The sequence below is a fragment of the Anastrepha obliqua genome, chromosome 5, assembly GCF_027943255.1.
Source record: "Anastrepha obliqua isolate idAnaObli1 chromosome 5, idAnaObli1_1.0, whole genome shotgun sequence".
NCBI lineage: Eukaryota > Metazoa > Arthropoda > Insecta > Diptera > Tephritidae > Anastrepha > Anastrepha obliqua.
In genome coordinates, this window is record NC_072896.1 from 21,934,938 (window position 1) to 21,958,993 (window position 24,056).

Here is a 24,056-nt window from a genome sequence, read left to right on the forward strand (position 1 = left end):
TTAGTTTTTTGGGGATACCAAATTCAGACATCGCGGCATACAGATAACTCCTCTTCGTACTGTCGAATGAAGCTTTGAAATCGACGAAAAGATGGTATGTGTCGATTCTCCTTTCATGGGTATTTTCCAAGATTTGGCGCATTGTAAATATTTGGTCGATGGTAGACTTTGCAGGTCTAAAGCCACACTGATAAGGTCCAATCAGTTGGTTGACGGTGGGCTTCAGCCTTTCACGCAATACGCTCGCTAGAACCTTATAGGCGATATTTAGAAGACTAATCCCGCGGTAATTGGCACAGATTGCAGGATCCCCCTTCTTATGGATTGGGCGCAGCACACTTAAATTCCAATTGGCAGGCATGCTTTCATCCGACCATATTTTGCATAGGAGCTGATGCATGCACCTCACCAGCTCCTCGCCGCCATGTTTGAATAGCTCAGCCGGCAGTCCGTCGGCGCCTGCGGCTTTGTTGTTCTTTAGCCGCGTTATCGCTATTCTCACCTCGTCATGGTCGGGTAGCGGAACGTCAATTCCGTCGTCGTCGATTGGGGTATCGGCATCTTCACATTCTCTGTGACATGCGCAGCTGTCACTGTTTATCAGGTCCGAGAAGTGTTCCCTCCATAATTTAAGATTGCTCTGGATGGCAGTCACCAGTTCGCCGTCTTTGTTTTTACAGGAAAAGGGGATTTTGCTTTGAGATCAATAAATTCTGCTTGAGTGAGAGTATAAGTATATTCTTTTCCTCTCATTCCTATATTTCTCACTTTATTATCTGCTTGTAGCATTGCACAGATCCTTAAATAAAAGCACTATCAACTGGTTGTCAACAAATGCCCTCATCTGAGATCACCTGGTGCCAAAATACTCTTTTTTTAACATGATTGCTTAAAAAAGTAGCGAATTTCATAAAAAATCGTAACAAAAAGTCTAAAAAATTACGAAAAAATTCAGATATTTCTCAATGAAAAGCATTATTATAGCTAAGAAATATATTTAAAATATTGTACTTTTTCCAAATCAAAGATATTATTTAGTATTTTTTTTTGTGATATTCTATTGTTTCCAATGTTACGATAAAAATTCTAATTTGGCATAGCAACCCCACCAATACGCTCAAGCAAACAGACCAAGACTCACACCATCACACACTTGACTGCCTGTCAAACTCATACCCAGGGTGCCTGTCAAAAAACAGTAATAAAAAGAGAGATTTACTTGTATTTTTGTACAATGGCTAGTAGTTATTTACTTCCTCTCTGTCCTTCTCTCTCCATTCCCATTTTATCTTGCTCTCCCTGTCAATATTCAACTTTTTTCGCATTATAATGTGCGATATAAAACAAATCTGAAGATTTACCAACATTCAGCCTGAGAGCGGCAAATTACAAGAACGCAAACTAGTGAGATCACGCAAGTTTTCTTGGCGCGCAATTAAAAAAGATTAGAAAAACGAAAAATTGCGAAAGCTGAAAACTTTTCTAGTGTTAACTTCTTTCGATTTAAGGGGGGACCCTCATTTAGACGGTCGAAAAATGCATCATTTTTGGGAATTTTTTTCTCAGGTAAAATAACTTCAAACGTTTTGTAATTCATAAAGTACTTTAATAAATGTCTTGACTGTCTACAAAAATTTTCGGAGAAGAAAAAAAACATTTTAAGTATGGAAATATACACCTCGTCCATGGCACCTCATTCTATCTGTGTACATTCTAGCGCTCTGAATTTTTTTCTGAAATAAAAAAACCAAATTTTTTTTAAAACTTTAGGATAATACCTTCGATGTGACATTTTGATTTAAAAAAAAAATGTCGAAATTGATATTTTTTACCCAGTTTTATGTTAAAAGTGATTTTTCATGCATAAAAATTGACTTTAAAATTACAAAAAAATATGAAAATCTTTTTTTTTAAAAAAACACTTAATGTCACATTGAAAACAATTTAATTATCTTTAAAATGAGCTATTGTAAAGCCTGATTGGTTCAATACAGCGTTCTCAATTGTGTACACAAAATCGAAAAATGGGTCACAAAATCGATTTTTTTTCTTCACTCATCTTATAGTAAATCATTTCAAGAATGTTGTGTCAAAATTTTAAGTGGATCGGAGCAGAACTCTCAAAGTTATAGCCTTTGTAGGCACTCTACCTCGAATGCGGAGCATCGATAATTTCTCAGAGTCATTTTTTCAAACGCGTTTTTCCCGAAACGACTTCTTAAAAGTCGGTGCCAATCACAACTCCGAAACTATTCAACCGATTCTTTTCTAATTTGGCACACGTTTTCTAAATCAAAAATACCTCCCCCCTACACTGTTTTTTTTTATTTTTTGTTTTTTAAGGTTGTTTTTCACTTACAAATATGGCGACATTTTTCGCCAAAAATGCTCGTTTTACGTTTTTTTGCCACCAAAACTACAAAAATGAAAAAAAAAAATTTTATTAATGTAGGGGGGAGCATTACGTCATACTTTAACTGAAAAATTCGACTTTTTTAGTTTCAGATGATTCTACGACGAATGCCGATTGGCACCGCAAAGCACCTCTCGAAAAACATATCTCCAAAAAAACTCTGTCATGGGCTTATTTGTCAATATTTTATTATTAATATTTTTTAAAACCTTATTGAAAAGATGTACAATAACATGTAACTGATTTTATTAAAGTATCTTAAGCCATATTTCTGTAAAAAATTCACAAAAAAAGTGTTTTTTTTTTAGCGCTAAACCCTACCTCCCCCTTAAGCTTTTTCACCGGAAATTTTCAAAATTCAGCTTTCGTGGCAATTCGTGTGGCATATTTCTTGTATGAGCATACATATGCTTGTAAGAACTGTTTTTCTTACAAATTAATTCGCACAAGTACAAATTTATCAAATAAAAACTAGCAAAACAAACTTCCCCTCAAACTGAACTATCACTTTGCGCTCTCAATTTCCCCTTCTTATAAGGTTTTTTTTGGATACAAGAACAGCAAAACATGACAGTTAGTAAAAATCACTACGAACTGTAGCATACGAGAACACTACTTTAGTTCATAGTTTCTCAAACTCCAATTAAGCGAAACAGCCTTTGCAAACTTTGACAGATGACAAATTTCGCCAGACAGCTGACAGAAGCATTCCAGTGCCTAAAGACACACCCTCATACATATTCTATATGTAAGTATGTATGTATCATGCATACAGGTGAGCGTTTAGCGCGTGTGTCACGATTATTGTGAGCTGGATAAATTAAATAATGCAGCACACATCCACTCGCTTGCGATCCGTTATCTAGCCTACAAATCGTGTTTGAAATCAATGAAATTTAACGAAGAAAAAAATATCACGCAAAAAGCTAACTACTAGTGGGATTTGATCAGTAAACAGATATATGTATGGACAAATTTATGTTTATACATTTAAATTAGTACGATCGGCCCGCTAACAAATGTGGCTGCGTATTTGTTAGTGCCTTCACAAGTGTGTCGTACGCACGTGTGTGAGTGTGTGTGCGTGTACAAGTAAAGGCAACCAACTGTACAAATAACAAAACAAAAAAACGTGTGCGCCTTTGAACGTTTAAGGTATGCTGGCTCAGCTCCCACTCCGCTCCACTCCCCTCCACCATATATTTGTCCCCTTTTTTGCATGGTTTTGAATCTTCTAACACAATAACGAAGCACAGATATGCGAGTTAATGCCCACAGCAGCTGCAGAATACCAACAATTGCACATAAATCTAACTAAATATATTTGCTTTGCGATTTCGATTTCCGCTTTTCTTGTACCCCTTTTTCCGGACATACACATGCGCGTATTTATTATAATATTTTTTTTTTTTAATTTGTGCTTTTGATTTATCTGCTCCATTTGCAGTATCATTCGACGACAATGCAAATGTTTATTAAATAAGTTTATGTGCCTACTTATAGCTTACTTAGATAACAATAAAATTATTAACAGAAAAAATTTGCTTACATACACAGAAAGCGCATAAACACTATGCCAAAGGCGCTGCTGCGGCTGCAAGTGAGATTTATTTCTTATTAATTCCAGCACAACAACACAATGTTTATGTAAAAAAATGCTAGCACTGTGAATTCTTTATTGTTTATCTTTTTTTTGTTTTTGTGCAGAAATGAGATTTAAAAAAAATTCCAGTTCACTTCATTCACAATTTTCACTCAGTTTGTGATAAACATTTGCGTTTGCAGTTGTTTGCCACTTTCTATAAATTACTGTAATTTCTCTTCACTATTTCACAAAAATTTCTATTTCAATTCTGGCTTTCGCCAACTTTTTTCAACCTTTTTCATATTCAAACGCTACTAGTTTATTTTTATTTTTTTTTTTAGTTCTTCACGCGCCGCTTCTCATACGAAGGGAAAAAGCGTGTGCGCGCTGCAGTCAGATTCGCAAAGTACTGGCTGCCAGCGGCAAGCAAAAGCTTTCCAAGAACTCTTGCCAGCCATATAGCGCATAGCTTTTTTGCGCGCGTTTCACCCAGACCTACTGCCCCTTTTCCCCTCCTTTATCACCTTGCCTACCAACCATACCATTCGAGTCCTATAAGCGCCTGCTAAATGCTCATTCTACAGAGCAAAGTGCAACAACACTCTCTGGCCCCACTCACATACTCTCACTTTTACCCACACTAGCTCTCTTTCTCTTCTCCGCTCCTACGGAACTCAATCGTAAACAAACTAAAAAAAAAATAAAAGTAAAAAAAAGTATACAGTGAAAATTGCGCATATTTATTGAAGTGTAGAAGCGAATACATATTTACGTTTGTTTTTTGTTTTTTTGCGAAAGTAATACGTAAACTTTTCTTTTATTAATACTTTTTTCATTTATTCAAAATTTCTACTTATTTTGTTTTTCAAATCATTCATTTATTTGATCATTGAAATCGTTTGTTTACTCTATTATGGAAATTCTTTATTTATCTTAGTTGAAATTTTATTCATTGAAATTTTGTTATTTATATTGAAATTTTGCATTGCATTCATTTTAAATTTATTTTCTCAATTTAATTTTAATTATTTTTTTTTTTTTGAGATTCCTTAATTTTTCATTAATTTAATTTTTGCATTTCTTCCATTTCTTTCACTTTTGCTCGTTTTTTTATTTCCGAAATTTCCCATTTATTTTATTTTCAAAACTTTTTCATTTACTACATTTTTGGACATTTTTTCAGTTCTTTTTTATTTTTGATATTCTTTAATCTCTCATTGATTTATTTTTTGCATTTCTTCCATTTCTTTTACTTTTTAAATTTGCTCGTTTTTATATCCAATTTCCACCATTAATTTTATTTTCCAAAATTTATTATTTATTACATTTGATTAAATTTTTTCAGTTTTTTATTTTTGAGGCTCCTTAATTTTTTATTAAATAAAATTTCACATTTCTTGAAGGTTTTTTTTACTTTTGACATTTGTTCAGTTTTTATTGCCGATTTTTCTCATTTTTTCAGTTTTTAATTTATTACATCTCTTTTTAATTGATTTGAATTTTTCATTACATTATTTTTTACTTTCCTTGTTTAAAAAACAAAAAATAATTTTTTATTAATTTTATTTGTCATTTATTTTATTTTCCAAGTCATTTATTTAATTACTTAAATTTGGCAGTAACGATTTTTTTTAACATCTCCACTTAGTTTATTGCCAGCTTTTTCTATTTAAGTTTCGAAAATCTATTTATATAATATAGTTTTTTGGGGTTTTCATTCATTCAATTTGTTTTAATTATTAAATTAAATTTGTTTTAATTATTAAGTGAATTTTTTTTTCATTTAATGAAATTTGTTTTATATCTGGTTTTTAGCTTTTCCTTTGAATTATTTTTATTAATTACAGATTATTTTACTTTAGTTAAATTCATTTTGTTTTATTTTATTTTGCCAAACTTCCTTTCATGTTTGTTTTGTTTTAATTAACTATTTAAATAATTTTCTTAGAAATTTAAAAAAAAATTTTTTTTAATAACAGTTTAATTTCTTTTAAATATATTTTTTGATTTGTGGAATATAATAATTTTTTTTCATTTATTTCTTATTTTTGAATTCTTGTTGTTTTTATCTTTTGTTTTCTTTGTTTTTTCTATTTATTTATTTTTTTTCTAATTTTTTCTTTTTTTCATTTTATTATTATTATTTTTCTTCTTATTTGTGTTTTTTTTATTTTTTTTTTTAATTTGTAATTTTTTATTTTTGTTTTTTATGTGGTTCCATTGGTTTTCATTCATTTTTTTTTGTATTTTTTTGCACTGTTTCTCTTAATGCTTTTGTGTAAATTTTCCCAATGGGTTTTTATATTTTTCTGTAATTTTATACAATATAATTTTGAAAATTTTTTTGTAATTTTTTGAAATGTTGGTTACCTTCTGCCCACTTTTTTATTTTTTTAATTTTTGTTTTTTATTATATCTAATAATTTTTTTGTAGTTTCTAGTTCCATGTTTTTTACAATTTGTTTCTTTTGAATTTTTTTTTTAATTTTAAAAATTTTTTTTTTAGTTTTATTATTTTTTTTTAATTTTTTTATACTTTTTTTTAATTTTTTTTATAATGTTTTTTTTAATGTTTTTGATTTAATTTTTTCTTAAATTTTTTTAAATTTTTTTTAAATTTTTTTTAAATTTTTTTGTATTTTTTTTATTTGTTTATTTTTTTCTTTTCTTTTTTTTATTTTTTTTTTGTTAATTTATTTTATTATTTTTTTTTTTTTTAATGTTCTGTTTAATTTTTTTAAACTTTTTTGTTTTAACTGTGTTTTTTCCACTTAGTTCTTCTACTAAAATTTATTATATATTTAGTTTTTTTTTTAATTTCCGTCATTTATTTACTTTTATTACATTTCATATTAATTTTTATTATTTAATTTAATTTGGCTTTAACATTTTTAACATAGTTATTTATGTATTTATTTCTTGAATTTTTTATTTAATTTTATTTTATAATTATCGATATTTATTGCATATTTACAACTTTTTTCATTTACTTAATTGCATAAATACTTATTAAACTTTTCTTTTATTGGATTTTTATTTATATTTTTTAAATTGGATTTCTTAGTTTACTTGACTTTTAAAACCTTGTCTTGACTTTCTTTTTGCTAGAAGTTATTTTTTTATTTTTTTTCTTCATTGATTTAATTTTTTTTGTTCATTGATTTAATTTTTTTTTCTTTAATTTTTATTTTTATTTATTTTTTTATTTTTTTTTTCTCTTTACTTTTTTCTTTATTTCGTTTAATTAATTTTAACTTTTTTTAAATTAAATATATTTTATTCGCTATTCTTATTCAATATTATTATTGTTGTTGTTATCTTGCATATTTATTTGTCTTTCCTAATTATTCATTTCTTGATCCATCGTTTTTAATTTGATTTTTTTCAACAACCAATTTTTGAATTTTTTTTTTTCGTTTTTAATTTAATTTTTTCTTTCAATACGTAAATTTTTATTCCTTCCTTACTTTAAAATTTATCTTCGCATTTCCATTCAATAACTTCCGTTGTGTATACGCAAAATTCCTGCGAAGGTCAATCGCGTTGACAAACACACAAACCACATAAACGCTTGCATTACGCATACGACGCGTTGTACGGCAGCAAGCGCGCTAAAGGCAATTGCTCGCATTCAATATTTTCAATTGTACTGCCACTCAACGTTAATCGAAGCAAATTATATTATCAATCTCGGCGCGCAGACAGCACAGTTTTTCTGTTTACTTTGCTTGTGAGCGTAAAACAAAATGATTACACACACACACACGCACGATCGCTATGAGCAAGAAATATTGAGTGGATATGTATGTATGTACATATTTGGCAATGCGGAAGCGCATCTTTCGAATGCCAGTGTATCTCAAACTGTGCTGGCTGGAAGCAATCGCTTTAGCTGGCTGTCATATTAGGAACAAAGGATGTTTTTGTAAGTGTGAATGAATGTTTGTTTTTATTTTTTGCGTTTAAAGTCACTTTGTTTCCATCGAATTTGCGTAAGCTCTTCAATATGCACATTTTTGTAAAATACTTTAATTAAACTAGTAAAAACGAATTGGAAGTAATTTCCTGGTATTGATAAGAATTTTGGATTTACCGAAAGAGAGAATTCTGTTTGCATTTGTTTCGTGTATTTTCTGTAGTTTCATTTGATTTATTGGGTTTCATGGGAAAACTACTTCGGATTTTCTAGAATCATAAGAAAGTTCGATATTGCGCTTTTTCTAATTAAAAACTAGTTTAGCATTGGGGCTCCGATTGCGTTAAAAACGCAAGAACTGAACACTTTGTAATATAATAAAATTTATAACACATTCTCATTAGAAATATTATATATGGAGACCATGGAGACGCAGCGGATAATTGTTTAACTCGCTACGATGGATATCAGTAGTATCAAAGTTATGACTTTAAAGAGCAACTTTCAAAACAAATACAGTGCACAACAAAGTGATTCACAGATGCCTCAAAAACCTGTTCCATCTAAACTCACTGTATCAATAGATTCATGAAGAAAATAGTACACAGTAATATTATTATCAATATTTGGGTCATTGTGGCATGGGTCATTTAGAAGCCTGATTTTAATTTTATGCTACTTACTAATAAAGATGCACTCCAAGGGATTTTCGAGCACTATATCCATTGCTTAATAGCAAAAAAGTAAGCGAACTGGTTCAAACCGAAACAGGATCTACATTCAAATCAGTACTAATAACTCCGAAAAGCTAAATTTGTTCCGACTGACTGGTACTTCCAAGGTTAAATATAACGCAGGCAGGACGCATTTGTTAAATATTATATTTATTATATATTTCTTTTTTTTGAAATTTGTATGGAAAAAGTTCGCCGAAAACGTCAAGGAAAGCATATAAAGGTATCCATTGGGTCAAATTACGCTAAAATGGGTCTAAAAGGTGACGCAAAACTATTCATCCAATTTTGTTTTTGTATAACTTTTTTACTAAATAAAAAAAATGATTTTGAGCGATGGAAATCTTTGTTTTGACCTTTGTGCGCCCATTGTTCAAGAATAAGAGCAGGAAGTCTTCTTTTGCCAGCTACTTCAGCACACGGGATGCTTCTTTCTCTTTCATTGGATTTAATAGAATATATGATAATATTTTATCGCCAACTAAAAAATAGATAATATTATTTCAAGCCAACTTTTCTAATAAGTTATAGCTATTAAATAGAGAAGAGAGTAATTAATAACTGCGATTTTTGGTACCTAAATGTTTACTTCCGCAGGTGTGAAAATATAAAATAAGTGCTTTAAAAATTATATTTCTTTTAAACCGATTTGTCACCTTCAAATTTTATAAATGTTTGGCACTCCTACAATTCAATTCAGCTAAGTTTAACCGATCAGCGCACACCGTGCCCAAACGTGAGTACTTATAATATTTACACCTGAGTTCACAATAAAAGCGGCGCAATATTGTGGAAGTTTTGACTATTGGAGGTTCTGACTATTTTTTTTTTATGTCATTGGCAATTGAGTGTTTTAGTTCTTTATAAAAATAGTTCATATTAGAACAAAAAACACATAAATACAAGTTTCAAGCTGTGTACAAATTTAAAACAAATTCAACAATTTTTCATCTAAATTTCATACTTTTTAATTAGAATTTTTAGAAAATTTCTTGATCTGCAGTTTTTTAGCCCGTTTTTAGTTTTGCTGTAATATTGTGCCAGTATGGAGTGGCTCAAAATTCATATTTATTTTTGATAATTTTTTCTAAATATTTTGTTTAAAAAGTTGAAAGTCTTGATGAAATTTTGAAAAATTTTGTACTAAGTTTAAAGCTTTGCGTTATATGGATTTTGTTGTAGTATAAACTATATATTTATAAAAAAAAAATAGTGGTGTGTTTATAATTTTGAAACGGGGTATACATGCGGGGTATGGTGTATATGTATGAGAAGAAGTTGTGGTGGTAGAAATAAAAAGCAGTTATGACAATTATTTGGAGACTCCGAAAGCAAAAATTTATAAGAATAATTAATGTGTGTCTGTTTTACGAGGCACTTTTACAGTAATTAAGAAAAGTGCAACCCTGCAACGTATTTAACCTATTTCAAATCCTATATCAATATTTCCCTACATTTTAAACTGCTATAACCTATTTCAAATCCATATTAAAGGCATCCTGTACATAATCAATGAACACAATGGATTTTGTTTTTATGTTTAGTTAATTTTTAGTCAATATTAAAAGCTAATGCCATTTAATTCCTTCTATGCCACCTTGATCAAAAAGTTCACGGAACAACCGCCAGGTGGCGCTCTAAGTCAACTGATTTGCGTTCTCTTTTCTATTTTTATTAAGTTGATATCGCCAAAGATGTGATTTCCAAGGCTGAATCTGACCCAGCATTCATCAAACGGATCATTACTGGAGACGAGATGTGGGTTTATAAGTACGACACGCAAACCAGACATCAGTGAAAAGAGTGGAGAACTCCGAATGAACCAGGACCGCAAAAACTACGTCGTTTTCAGTCAAAGAAAGTGATGCTCTCGGTTTTTATGGATTACAACAGAATTGTACACTAGCCGAAAGAAAGTAATGGAAAAATCAAAGACGGCTCTGATGGCTAACAGAAAATTTATAGAGTTCCAGAAATGCTCTGAAACACTGGCATAAAGTCGTTGGGCACCCAGGTAAGGCCAGACCTTTTTCGACTTTGGGCGTAAATTTAACCAATTTCTGTTATAGCTAACGACTCCCAGGCGGCTTCCTTTTAAAAAGGATCCTCGAACAGAACTAAAGAGAGGAGTTAAAAAGTTACACCTTCGATTGGGCACCACGGGTCTATCGGAACCTCTTTGTATTTCCATGCATTTGTATGGGAATATGTTAAGTATCGCAGGTACATATATATTTTTAATTTTTTACTTATACCCTTCTCATTGATTTTGGCATGCATTGAGCCACATACAGAAGCAAAAACAATCGGAGAAAATATTTTGGCTTACGAAAAATGGATTTTTTTGTTTCGTTCTCTATTTTGACTCATTTGGAAGAAGGGTGAAGAAAAAATAGTTGATTGCAATGAAATTTATGGTAAAATATGAGATGATACTTATTTATGGATTCGGTGGAAGGCAAGCAAAACATGTACTTATGTATAAGAGATTTTTGAGCGCTGTTGACCTACTGAATTCTTGCATGCAATCCAATAGAAACGAATTTTCTGACGAAGCTTTTCGCGTCCTGGTAGGCAAAGACAACAATCCCTCTTCGCTGTGAGTGTATCGGCTCCGGTTGAGTACAATATTCTCGGACATAATCATTGGTTTGTTGAAAAATTATTCCATAGCCAAACGAGTGATGAATTGAGAAATAACGGCTGAATTATTCATACGATTTTCGATGATTGCAGGACCAATGCATCACTTTTTCTGAGCCAATGCCATGACATCCAACCTATTGTCAGAGAAAGCAAAGGCCCATCGATTTTTTGGCCGTTTTGAGGTGAAATGTCTGACCATTTGATCCATGCAATCGGCATCAGCTTTGTGTGCATTATAATAAAAGGTAAGAGCAAAACTAAAGATGAAAACACGAAATTCCCATAGCAGCCGATTCTACCGTGCCGGAATTTATATCCGCCCAAGGACAGCCACTTCAGCAGCATTCCTCATATATTTATGAGAATATATATATATTAGGGCGGGTCGATTGTCGCTCATTGCTCTGTGAAAATCGTATTCTAGGGATCAAAATAAGAGATGTCCCCCAATTTGGTACGAACGAAAAATCCCACTTTGACCCATTTAGAGTGCTCCAATCGAGTCCAAATGTATGACCGACCCCCACTAACTTTGGACGGCCGATCCACCCATGCCAGTGGCACACCCCCTGGAACTCCCCTGGGGGGTTCCCCATACAATCATTTCAAAATATCACCATTTTTGGCCTTTACATACTAAAAAGTTCGACCCAAATTGGGGGACATCAGAATTCGTTTTAGAGGTATGGTTCCTTCGGCAAAGTTTCTTATTTTGATCCCTAGAATATGATTTTCACACAGCAGTGGGCGATTTTTTGCCTCACACAAATCAACTCGGCCTAATATATATATACAATGGCCTTAAAGGTCGTCTTCATTAATATATTGAAATACTATCAAATATAATTATATTGCGCCCCGAAGAAGATTGTTTTGCAGCCCATACATTTTTTGTAATGAAATGTAATAAAATAATCTTTTTTTGTCTTCATTTAAGTAAATTTTATGTTCAATTTAGTAATAAATATATTTTAATATTTCCACAGCGAACTTTTATTTCCGTTCAAATTGGTTAAATAGTCGATTTAAAAATTTGCTTATCATCATTTGCATACAAACTAATTTGCTTGCTTAGAGACTTACACAAACGAAGCCACATTAAAAATTTATATTTCCATAAAAAAGAAACCTCAACCTACCCAACCTCAGTCAAGTGGCAGCATTTTAATTACGATTATTAAAAAAATTTATAGAAATTAAAAAAGTGGGCAGGACCTGAGCACTAAAGTGTGCTTAAGTCTCATTGTAAGCTACATACACACATACATACATACGTGCATACATACATATGGATGTATGTGCGTAATTTATATTTCCCGGTAGCTGCGCGTCATAAAATTTTTAAGCTTAACGTAAACAAAACGCAACCACACACAGCTAATAAAACTGATTAGGAAGAGCGCCACATGGCAAATACAAAGTAAATATATGTATGTATGTGTCTATGTATATGCCAATACAGCAGACGCCGCCAAACACCACTAGTGTCGATATCTATGCTTGATTGTTTTGGCTGTCTGAATGGCGCCGCCTCGAGTGGTGAGTAGGAACGCTGGAATGTCGGTACGCTTCCAGAATCACCTGCGAACTTGCTAAACAACAATTAGCGCAGTTTACATGTCCGAATGATGTTGGCGACCGAACGACCGCACGAGCGACTAATCAACTGTCCATGCATTTATTGAACAGTCGACAAGCATGAGTGTCCCGACGTTGGCTGAGTCAGCCATTGTGCAATCCACAGAACAATGCACTAGCATGCTGAGAGAAATACGGACGGATGTATGTATGTAAACAAAGAATATGCCACTCAGATAGCAACAGAAGTCATATTAATTAACGGTTCAGTAAATCAAAGCAGCCAATTGATAAATATCGATTTATTATCGCACAATATTGATTAGCATAAAATGCAAGAGTTAACCCCTTTCACTCGAAATTGGTGACAGTGGAATTATTGGCGTAATTTTGGCAGCGGTGTATTAATGAGATTCCAACGAATCTCTCGCACTGATTTGCATCGAAATATTTATGAATCATTTTAATTATCCTACAAAAGTATGGTGGAGTAGTAGTAGTCAGTTGTTCGTTGGTGGGATTCAGCGAATTTTCATTATTTTTGAGGATTAGGTCATTGTTTATGGAAATATTTTCATTGAAGCGTTAATTACTGTGTATTAGCAGGCAACAGGTGAACAGAGCAGTTAAAATCTACTTTCAGCGAAGCAACGAAAATAATAGAAAAACAAAATTTCACATTTTTAGGCAATGAATGTGCACCGCAAATATTTTTATGACAATTGATAGTTGTGTAGATAATTTTTGATTTTTTGAGTTATGACGTTCGTCGAGCAATTAAGCGATATGAGAAATTACAAATTTTTTTGTGTTAAATAATTGTTTATTGTTAATAAGCGAGGCAGAGTAAATTGAAAATTTTGAAGAATTTTTCTCGAATTTTTGATTTTTTGAGTTATGACATTCGTCCAGCAATTAAGCGATATGTAGAAATAACATTTTTTTTCTTTTTCGTTGAATATTTTTTTTTTAATATATTTTTTTTTTTTTTAAATAAATTTTTTTGTTTCTTTAATTCTTTTTTTTTTTGTTTTGTTAAATAGTTTTTTTTTTTTTTGTAAACAATTTTTGTTCTATTAAATATTTTTTTTTTGTTTTAGTTAAATAATTTTTTTTTGTTAAATAATTCTGTTTTTTGTAAAATATTTTTTTTTTGCCCATAAGGGAGGCATAGTAAATTGAAAGTTTTGAAGAATTTTTCTCGAATTTTTTGTTTTTTGAGTTATGACTCTCGTCCAGCAATTAAGCGATATCTAAAAATTACATTTTTTTTGGTAAATAATATTTTTTGTTTAACTAAATTTTTTTAATTATTTTTAATTTATTACTTTTGTTTTCTTTTGTTAAGTAATTCTTTTTTTGTAAATAATTTTTTTTTTGGTAAATAATTTTTTTTTTGTTAATAAGGGAGCCATAGTAAATTGAAAATTTTGAAGAATTTTTCTGAAGAATTTTTGATGTTTTGAGTTACGACGCTCGCCCAGCAAATAAGCGATATGTAGAAATTAGAATTTCTTTTTTTTTAATAATTTGTGTTTTTGTTAAATAGTTTTTTATTCTTAATGTCTCCTACTTTTGCCTCCATTAGCATAATAAAACGAATATTTTGTTTTATTAATTTTTGATTTTATGAGTTATGAAGTTGGTCCAGCAATTAAGCGATGTGTAGAAATTACAAAATAAATTTTTTCGTTATTTTTGTTTTTTGGTAATCAATTTTTTTGGTTTGTTAAACAATGTTTTTCTTGTTAATAAGGGAGTCATAGTAAATTGAAAATTTTGAAGAATTTTTCTCAAATTTTTGATTTTTTGAGTTACGACGCTCGTCCAGCAATTAAGCGATATATAGAAACTACAAAATTTTTTCTTTTTGTTAAATAATTTTTTTTTGTTTTATAATTTTTTTCTTTCGTTAAATAATTTTGTTTTTTTTGTTTAATAATTTTTTTCTTTTGTTAAATAATTTTTTTCTCTGTTAAATCATCTTTTTTTGTTTTATAATTTTTTTCTTTTGTAAAATATTAAATATTTTTTTTGTTTTATAATTTTTTCTTTTGTTAAATAATTTTTTTTTCTGTAAAATAATTTTTTGTTGTTTTATAATTTTTTTCTTTTGTTAAATAGTTTTTTTCTGTTTAATAATTTTTTTTTCCGTTAAATATTTTTTTTTTGTTGCACAATTTTTGTTTGTTTTATAATTTTTTCTTTTGTTAAATAATTTTTTTTTCTGTTAAGTAATTTTTTTTTTTTTTGTTTAACATTTCTTTTTTTGTTTTATAATTTTTTTCTTTTGTTAAATAATTTTTTTCCTTGTTAAATAATTTTTTTTGTTGCATAATTTTTGTTTGTTTTATAATTTTTTTCTGTTAAATAATTTTTTTTTCTGTTTAATTATTTTTTTTGTTTTATAATTTTTTTCTTTTGTTAAATAATTTTATTCCCTGTTAAATATTTTTTTTTTGTTAAATAATTTTTGTTTTATAATTTTTTCTTTTGTTAAATAATTTTTTTTCTGTTAAATAATTTTTTTTCTGTTTAATATATTTTTGTTTTATAATTTTTCTTTTGTTAAATATGTTTTTCTGGTAAATAATTTCTTTTCAGTTGAATAATTTTTTTTTTTTCTGTTTAATATTTTTTTTTGTCTTATAATTTTTCTTTTGTCATATTAAATATTTTTTTCTGGTAAATTATTATTTTTTTTTTGCTTTATAATTTTTTTCTTTTGTTAAATATTTTTTTCTGTTAAATAATTTTTTTTTTGTTTTATATTTTTTTTTCTTTTGTAAAATAATTTTTTTTCTGTTAAATAATATTTTTTTTGTTTATAATATTTTTCTTTTGTTAAATTTTTGTTTTTTTCTGTTAAATAATTCTTTTTTTGGCTTTTATTTTTTTCTTTTGTTAAATAATTTTTTTTCTGTAAAATAATTTTTTTTTTTTTCTTTTGTTAAATATTTTTTTCTTCTGTTAAATAATTTTTTTAGTTATGACATTCGTCCCGCAATTAAACGATATGTAGAAATTCCAAAATATTTTTTTGTTAAGTAATTGCTTTTTTTTGTTGTTCACAGACTGTGGCGATGTCTGTCCGATCCGGTTCAGTAAACAATAGGCTAGAAACAATAGAAAGCCAGATCTTGTGAGGAAACGGTTTCATCAGGACAGTATTAGTAGCCGTAAAGCGCTTGTTACCATAGGATTCTGCACGAATTATTTGAGGATTTGGTTATCGTTCCAGGAGGTGACGTTAATTGGCCACCGCAATCGTACTATTTGGTCCCAAGGCCCTTTTTCTTATAGAATTTTTTATACTTAGTAAGTAGGTAGGTTGGTGAACGTGGGTCTCTATGCCCATAACCTCCAATCGGCCGACACCCAAAACGGCAACTCTACACAGGCTATTACCAAATTCAGGGAGATCTATGCAACAGTCGTTGGGAATTTTACATCCGTGCGAAGCTGCAGCAGACACTTGAGCGACATCATATTCCATACAAAATGGTACACAAAAAAAAACGAAGTTATACCCCACTCAGAATTGGTTTCTGTCCATTTCAAAATCGACTTGCCCTTATTGGAAACTCTGAATGTAGAGAAAGTCAGCATGGCACCAACCAGCTTTTTACACTCCCATTAAAAAAGTTCGCGCTCCTCCCCTGACACCGGCGAAAGCGGAAGAGATAAACAAGAACTGAATTTCTTCCACTGCAAGATGCAATTTGTTGCTTGACAACTTTATCTCCCACGATGTATTGGCAAAGGCAAATATTGGATGGCTGTTCCTGCATTTCTTGCACGCGATAACATACCAAGTGGGCATATTAAGATAGCAAACACAAAGTACAACTAAAAATCTGAAAAGCACTTATAAAAACAGCAACAATGTTTCGCTTATCTAAATTAATTATCAGGTTTTATAAACACTGACATTTTTGTGGAACCTGACGTCATTCGGATAATGGGCTCTGCTGCAAAAGAAAATTCAACACATTTTTTTTTGTTGGTTTGCTGTTATCTTCAACAAGCTTTTTTTTCTTTTTTTTTAATGATCGCAGTAATGGCGCCGATAGATGATTGTGGCTGAGTTGGGCAAGAAACGTTAGTCAAGTCTTAGTGGCTACTTTTACGTCGATATAGCCCAATGGGTTTAGTACCCAACTTTTGGATACAATAAACGTTCATAAATTAGCACCATAGGTATTTTAATAATAATAAAAACAAATAATAAAAAAAATAATAAAAAATAAAAAAATAAATGAAAAGGAATGCAGCTATCTCCCTATTAGTAAAAAATGCCCAACAATCCTGCCAAGTAATTGTCCGTTTGAACACAAGCAAAAATTTATTTATATCAGCAATGAACTGCTGACCATTTCTATTGGTTTTTGGAATAAGTTCTTATTTTTGTATTTTAATAGTTTGGTATTATTTGAAAAGCTTTTTGAATGCCCTGAATCCTACTAATCTTGAGTTGTTCCCACGACAGTCGGTTCTACGTTACCGGAACGAACAGAATTTATGTCCTACCAAAGACTGTCGCTCCACCAGCATGCGTAGGGAATGTTTATGCAACCACAACAACAACTAATCTTTATGTTTTTTTTTTTAATTTTATATTTTTTTTTTTTGTTTTAATTTTACTTTTTTTTATTTTAACTTTTTTTTAATGTAATTTTTTTTTATTTCAATTTTTTTTATTATTTTTTTATTTTATTTTTTTTTATTTTTTTATTTTAATTTTTTTTATTTTATTTTTTTTATTTTTTCATTTTAATTTTTATTTTTTATTTTTATTTTTATTTTATTTTTTTTATTTTTTCATTTTAATTTTTATTTTTTATTTTTATTTTTTTATTTTATTTTTATTTATTTTTTATCACATTTATTGGTTTTTGTGAAGAAAAGCGTCCAACGAATGCTCCTTGCAAAATAGGCAGCAGAAGAACAAAGTGCTACTTGCCTAAATTGTTTTCCAACTTTAACCCTCCGTTGGTCAGATTTTTTCGACTTTTGAAGTGAATTTTACACATTTCCATTATAGCTAACGGCTTGAGATTCCTAAATTTTAATTTCCTTTCGATTTATTGATGTAACCTTGTAAAAAGGATCCCCGAACAGAACGAAAAAAGGCCAAACCCAGGTGCCCAACCGAAGGTTTTAAAAAAGATATGCAACGGAGGGTTGAACTTATTTGATGGACAACAGAGTTATGATCAGTGGGGCCTCGAAGACGAGTTTCTATAATACAATATGTTGATTGTAGCTATTCTACATATTTAAGTAAGCCGAGTCTACAGGGCAAGTAATTTTCTCAATGTGCATGAGACTAGAAATGCAGCTGACACCTGCACGGCTCCACAAACCGTATTGCCCACGCCCGATGCGCTTAAAGTAGAACTCAAATAAAGGTTTCTTTCATACGCAGCAGAAATAAATTTCAGGTTCGGCCTTGATATGATGATGATATTGCGGAGCAACTAGGCTGTAGGTTAGGTTTGGGAGTGCTGGCTGATCTAGCTCACTTAGGCCTCCAGGGTCCATTGTGTTACCAGTGCTAAGTATTGGGAGCCGAAGATTTGGCTTTTACCGATCTTAATGTGTACAAATTATTGTCCCAACTGTCTTTGGATGTGAAAAACTCGAGTCTTATTGGCTCTAGTCCCTATCGTAGGATACATACGAAGAGATTCAACTACATAGTGAGGCCTTTTGTCACCACGGTCTCCCTATTGAAGATGCAAAGACTAAGCGAAGGCCAAGGTAACAATAGCACAACTACAGTCTGCATATTAAATTTCATGCCTGCCAAGAATTGGCATAATTAATAAAAACCCCACTAATAAAGGAAACCGTAACTACCTTTTTTTTTTGTTTGTCGGGACAACTAGCAAGTGCAGCACTCAGACATTAATTAAGTCCTACAATTGGATTCCCTTTTAATTTTCTTTAAATCTACCGGATCTCCGAAGAAATCTGAGTAGATCTTGCGGTGCCAAGGAGCCAAGATGGTCGCTTCTTAACACATCAGTGCCAAAGACCTCAAACCTGATTCGAGCGAAGGCGAGGCAGACGCACAGGAAGTGGTCCGCCGTGTCATCCTCCTCTTCACAAGCTGGGCAGAGTACACTGTCTGAGATGCCCAACCTTTCCATGTGCTTCGCCCACAGAAAGTGGCCCGTCATCAGTCCTTAAACTACCTTAAAAATCTCTTCACTTGCACCCTCAGGCGAAAATATGCAACACGAATTTCATTTCGGGCAGCCCTGATTGAAGCTGCTGCTCTGTTGCGCCTGCCAACGTCGACGAAAATGTATGAAATAAGTCCCGATTTAGACAAGGAAGCATTTGGAAGAGAGATTTGTGCATGTGACCCCAAATGAAAAATCAAAAGAGAATGTCCAGTGTCTCTTTTCCGGATGTCTTTGTGTGTAAATCGGAACTAACCAAAGTATCCAGTGCTTGGTAAATTAACTCTAAAGCAGGAATACGTACCTTGACGCACTCCCCCATTAGTTTCATTTTATTCTCCTTGATAGAAAATAAGCTGCAATTGCTAAACACACAAATCTTAAGGGGGGAGCCTGCTTTAGAGCCTTCAAAAAATCGATTTTTTTTTTTTTGGATAAATGTCTTCCCAAACTATCTAAGAATGTTTCAGAAGCAAATTCAAAACATTTTCGGAGTTACAGAAGAAATTGTAAGCAAGCGTCGAGCAGGTATACGAGTGGCCGGATCGCTCAAAGTGCATTTTCTCGGTTTTTTATTTTTACGATTTTTCCTAAATGGCGGGAAAGACAGGGAAAAGTTAAATGTCTTATCGAAACGAGATTGCATTGATTGTATTCGGAATGAAAATCTCTTCTAGTTGAACCTAAAAAACCTTAAGAAAGTTCTGATTAACCCACTTTTTAAACAATCTACAGTGAATTTGTTTTTCCAAAAAAATGAATTTTTTTTTTAATTAGAGAAAAATTGGTGAATTTCTCACTTTTTGTTTAATTTTCTCGGTTTAACTAGAAGCTAAACTATACTAAAATAAAATTTTTTTTGGGTTTTTGGTTTCAGATGAAAATTGCGACCTGCATCTTTCCCGCCGCACGACACATGCACACTCGAGACGTCTCGGCTAAATACTTGTACCAGGCATAACATGACATATATTTTAATGAAAAAATTTGAGAAGACTGTTGAAATATATAACAATAAAACCTGAAAGTTTTAAAGGGCGCTCAGGCGCTCCGGGGCGTTCACAAACTTTAAATGCGTTTTTCTCAAAACTATATTTTTTGAACTGGTGATCACTTTGACTTAAAACCCGATTGGTAGATTTCAATAAAATTTATACTGCTTTTGAAAAACATAAACTCGTGCCTGATTGAAGGATTTTTTTTTTTCAAAAAGTTCGATTTTTTTTAAACAATTAATTGCCGGTTTTTTTCTCGAAAATCTGAAAAATATTTGCTGAGGCCGCCATATTTTTAATTTTGAAAAAAAAAACTTCATCAGGCATCAGATTATCTATTAATAAAACTAATTTCTCTTGTGCGATTGATTTTAAATGAACCTCCAAGGACTTGAGATGATCATCGCAAGGGACTTTTGAAGCTTCACAAAAACAATGATAACTTTTACAATTATTAATTTTTTTGAAATTTTGCTAAAGTCAAGTCGAAAGATGATGTTTTAAGGGGGTCTTCTGGTCTCCAGCGAAAAAAAAATCGATTTTTTTTTTTTTGCATAATTTTGTTGTAGGTGTATGCGAGAATACGCCACAGAAAGGATTTTTTGAAAATCGCATTTTTTCACATTTTTCTGGGCACCGAAGTGTACCCTCCTCCGGCCGTTTTATCATAAACTTTATCTTTAAACGCGTTTCCCCGAAAATCGTGTTTTTTAAGCATTTTGGTCACACTTTTCATAGTAGTTATACTCCGATTTCAATGGTTTTGGTCTTAAAAGGTTCGGAAAACTTACCGCTAAGTTTCCCCGTGTACGATTTTTGAAATTTTTTTTCATTCCATTTTTATAACCTTTTAAAGTTCAAAAAATGAGCAAAAAAGAATTTTTTTCGCAAATTGTTGCATAACTTTTGAAAAAAATTAAAAAAAAAAATCTGTCACGGGAAAACTTAACCAGGGCAACTCTGAAGACAACGCATATCTAATTTTTGCTTTCTGATTACCCAAGTGGAAAAACCGTGACCAAAATGGAGACCTGTTTCGTTTGGAGGTGGACGTCTTCAGCGCAATTCAAGGTCGCGGGTGTTAATTTTTTTCAAAGTCAAAACCATTTTTTAAAAGCCAAGACATGTACCTTTAAAATAAAAAAAAATTTTTTTTAAATATTCACAGGATTTGTCACAATCAATCCCCAAAAAAACCCTTCATTTCAGGGCCTCGAGACCAGAAGACCCCCTTAATGCTATGTTTTTATTTTTGTAAAATAAGGCAATTGACTAGCAAAAAAAAAAATTATTGCAAATCATAATTTTTTTGAGCCTCTGACTACTCCTAACCCCTTAAATTAAAACATGGCGTCAAGAAATATAGAAATGAACAGTGAAAAGTCTTCAAAAAGAAATCAACTAACCCAGCCTTAAATCAATCAATGTCCTGTTGGGACTCTCAAAACACTGGAGCAACCCGTAGCGTATTTAACTTTCAAATGTTTAAGCACAAAACCGCAAAATTACTTGGTACACTTAACACGCACTCTTGCGTACTTCTTGTCAATGTACCAATCACATGAGGTGGCCGCTAGAAACTATTCTGTCCCACCGCATTACAAGAAGTTTATATGCATACTGCCAATTTTGCAATGTAGAAAGTCTTTACGAATTGTTCTTTAAGAACCAAATCGGTAAGCATTTATTTTTAAACTATGATCGCAATGGCTCACCATTAATTGCAGTTGACAATATTGCCACTAATCAGTAAATGAATTACCATCACGAGTGTCGTCTGATAATTGGATCCTACTTCACATAAATAATAATAAAAAAAAATTTGTGGCTATTAAATTGTGAAATCCTAAATTACAACGCACCGTAACCGATTTACCAACAACACCGCTAATCAATAACTATGTAAATATGAATGTCGGTGCATTGGCGACGTCATCGTCGTAAAAATAAGCATCATCATAACACGTCAGGAAGTGCCAGCGTGGTCGGTCATTGACCAAATTTCCGACATCAGACAACGTTGAAGTGATTTTCTACTGCCACTAGCTAGCTTGAAAGAAACTTGCAACAAGAGTCGTAAAAATAAAAGTAAGAAAAACGTTGTTGGGAAAGAGCAAAGCCAAAAATTATGGACAACCCACACAGCCAACAACCGTTGCAGCGCCTCCGCTACGATGTAGGCAAAAAAAAAACAAAAGGAATGAACGCAACAAAGCAAGAAACCAGCTTCGATACAATAAACAAAATCATACAAACGCCAAGCGTCAAGCGTCAAGCGACGACGACCGCATTTTAGCCTCTTGCGCGTGTTGCTTTTCTTGTTGTCTTTGTTGTTTTTGTATTCTTTGTGTACATTTATAACATTTATATTCAAAATATATGTAAGTATATGGATTTGCTTGCTAGTTGGCTGCTTAGTGCGCCAGTTTGTTGGTTATTGCTGTTGCTGTTGGGTCTGTTAAGTTGACTTGCTGGTTGGCTGTTTGCTTGCTTGCTTACTTGTTGTTCGACTGCTTTGCTCGCTGCTAGCTGCTAGCTGACAACGGCATTACGTCATTCACAAAAATAAACCATCGCACGGAGTAGCGCGTAGGCACGCACAACCACAGCACAACGCAGCACGGTGAAGACTCGAGGAGAACAAAAAACAGAGAGTAATGCTTCAGCACCGGTATGGTATAGGCGGAAAGCAGTTACCAGCTACGGCATTATGAGTATGGAAGGCGCGCATGTTCGACGTTGTTGCCAGTTTCCAAAGCCAAATTGTTCTACATATTTTATTTTGCAGCGCTGTTTGCGGTTATTTTTACGCAGCTACAACGCAGCGGTAGTTTTCATTCATAACAAATTTAACGATTTCTTCACCTCTAAAGCAAATGAGGCGCGATAAACGTAAGCAAATATAGTTTTGAAAATGCTAATCAAAGTGAAGTTCACTTACCTGAAGAACAACTTGACCATCTTCATGTTTCCTCGTGGCAAGAAAGCAAATTTGCTGCCCACTATTTATGCTGGTCTTTTGAGTTGACTGCTCTCTCTCTCTCTTTGTACTATAGGAAACTTTCACATGGATGCTAATATTTGTAAATGTGGTTTGTTGCACTTTGCTTCGCCGTTGTCACTTCAGCTTCACACAAATGCACTTGTTACAACGGGCGTTAATGCTACATCTACAATTGCTGTGGATGCTGAACATTCTATTCACAGTTTACCTTGTGTAAATGGATGTGAATGCATTTTCTTTTCCTGGTTTGCACTAATTGGTTGCTCTATTGTTGTTTGTGTAACGACCGCCAGAGTTATTTCTGTTGCTATTGCTTTAGTATTTTTACAATTACTCGCTCGGAACGGTATGATTCATCGCACCTGGAACGATGATGAGGGTTGTGCGACGGCACCGACAACGACTACGACGACGACGGCAACGACAATAGACACACCGATTGAACCAACAGACGCGGACACACCAGCGCACACACACACACTCTCACACAACGTTGTGTTCAGCACATAACGAGAGATCACTATCCGAATTTCACTTTAAAGAATTACAAATTTCTATGACAATTAAACAATTATATTACGCGATATGTAAATAGTAAATCATTTCATGGTGGTTTTGCTGACGCAGTTTTTACGGAAATATTTTTCTATTGACGGATAACCAGAATACGAGAACAAAAAAAAAAGCGTCGACAAATTGTTCAGCAACGATGAAAAAGCGAAAGCAAAAATGAATTGACGAAGTTGCCAGAAGAGTGCGCTGCGAGAATAAATAAGAGTATGGCGCTGCGCAGAAATATAAATTGAACGGCGTTGGTATTGCCATGAAGGAGCAATATCGTTAAAAAATTATATGTAATTTTATTTATTTATATACCTAGTTTCGAAACCTAGCATATTTTCGCAACAATAAACTAATGAAAATGAAATTCTCGTTATTAAGCTGATATTTCACACTAAAAACATTATTTTGCTGTTTTTTGTTTGTATCATTG

The 24,056-nt window shown here is 32.0% G+C and overlaps 1 protein-coding gene across 4 annotated transcripts in view; it reads right to left on the reverse strand.

Annotated features, from left to right (window-relative positions):
* Positions 1–23,840, reverse strand: part of LOC129249228 (uncharacterized) — a 92,542-nt gene extending 68,702 nt beyond the window's left edge. Inside the window, exon 1 of one of the 4 annotated variants that reach the window (XM_054888915.1) lies at positions 23,000–23,840. Coding sequence is in view for 1 of the 4 variants with exons in the window: in XM_054888921.1 (XP_054744896.1) it covers positions 23,000–23,025 (26 nt within the window). In the remaining 3 variants the exon portion in view is untranslated. Of the gene's footprint in view, positions 1–3,962; positions 4,784–22,999 lie in introns of those variants that run through there. The other 3 variants (XM_054888921.1, XM_054888916.1, XM_054888918.1) reach the window with 3 other exon arrangements.
* Positions 23,841–24,056: the final 216 nt, after the last annotated feature.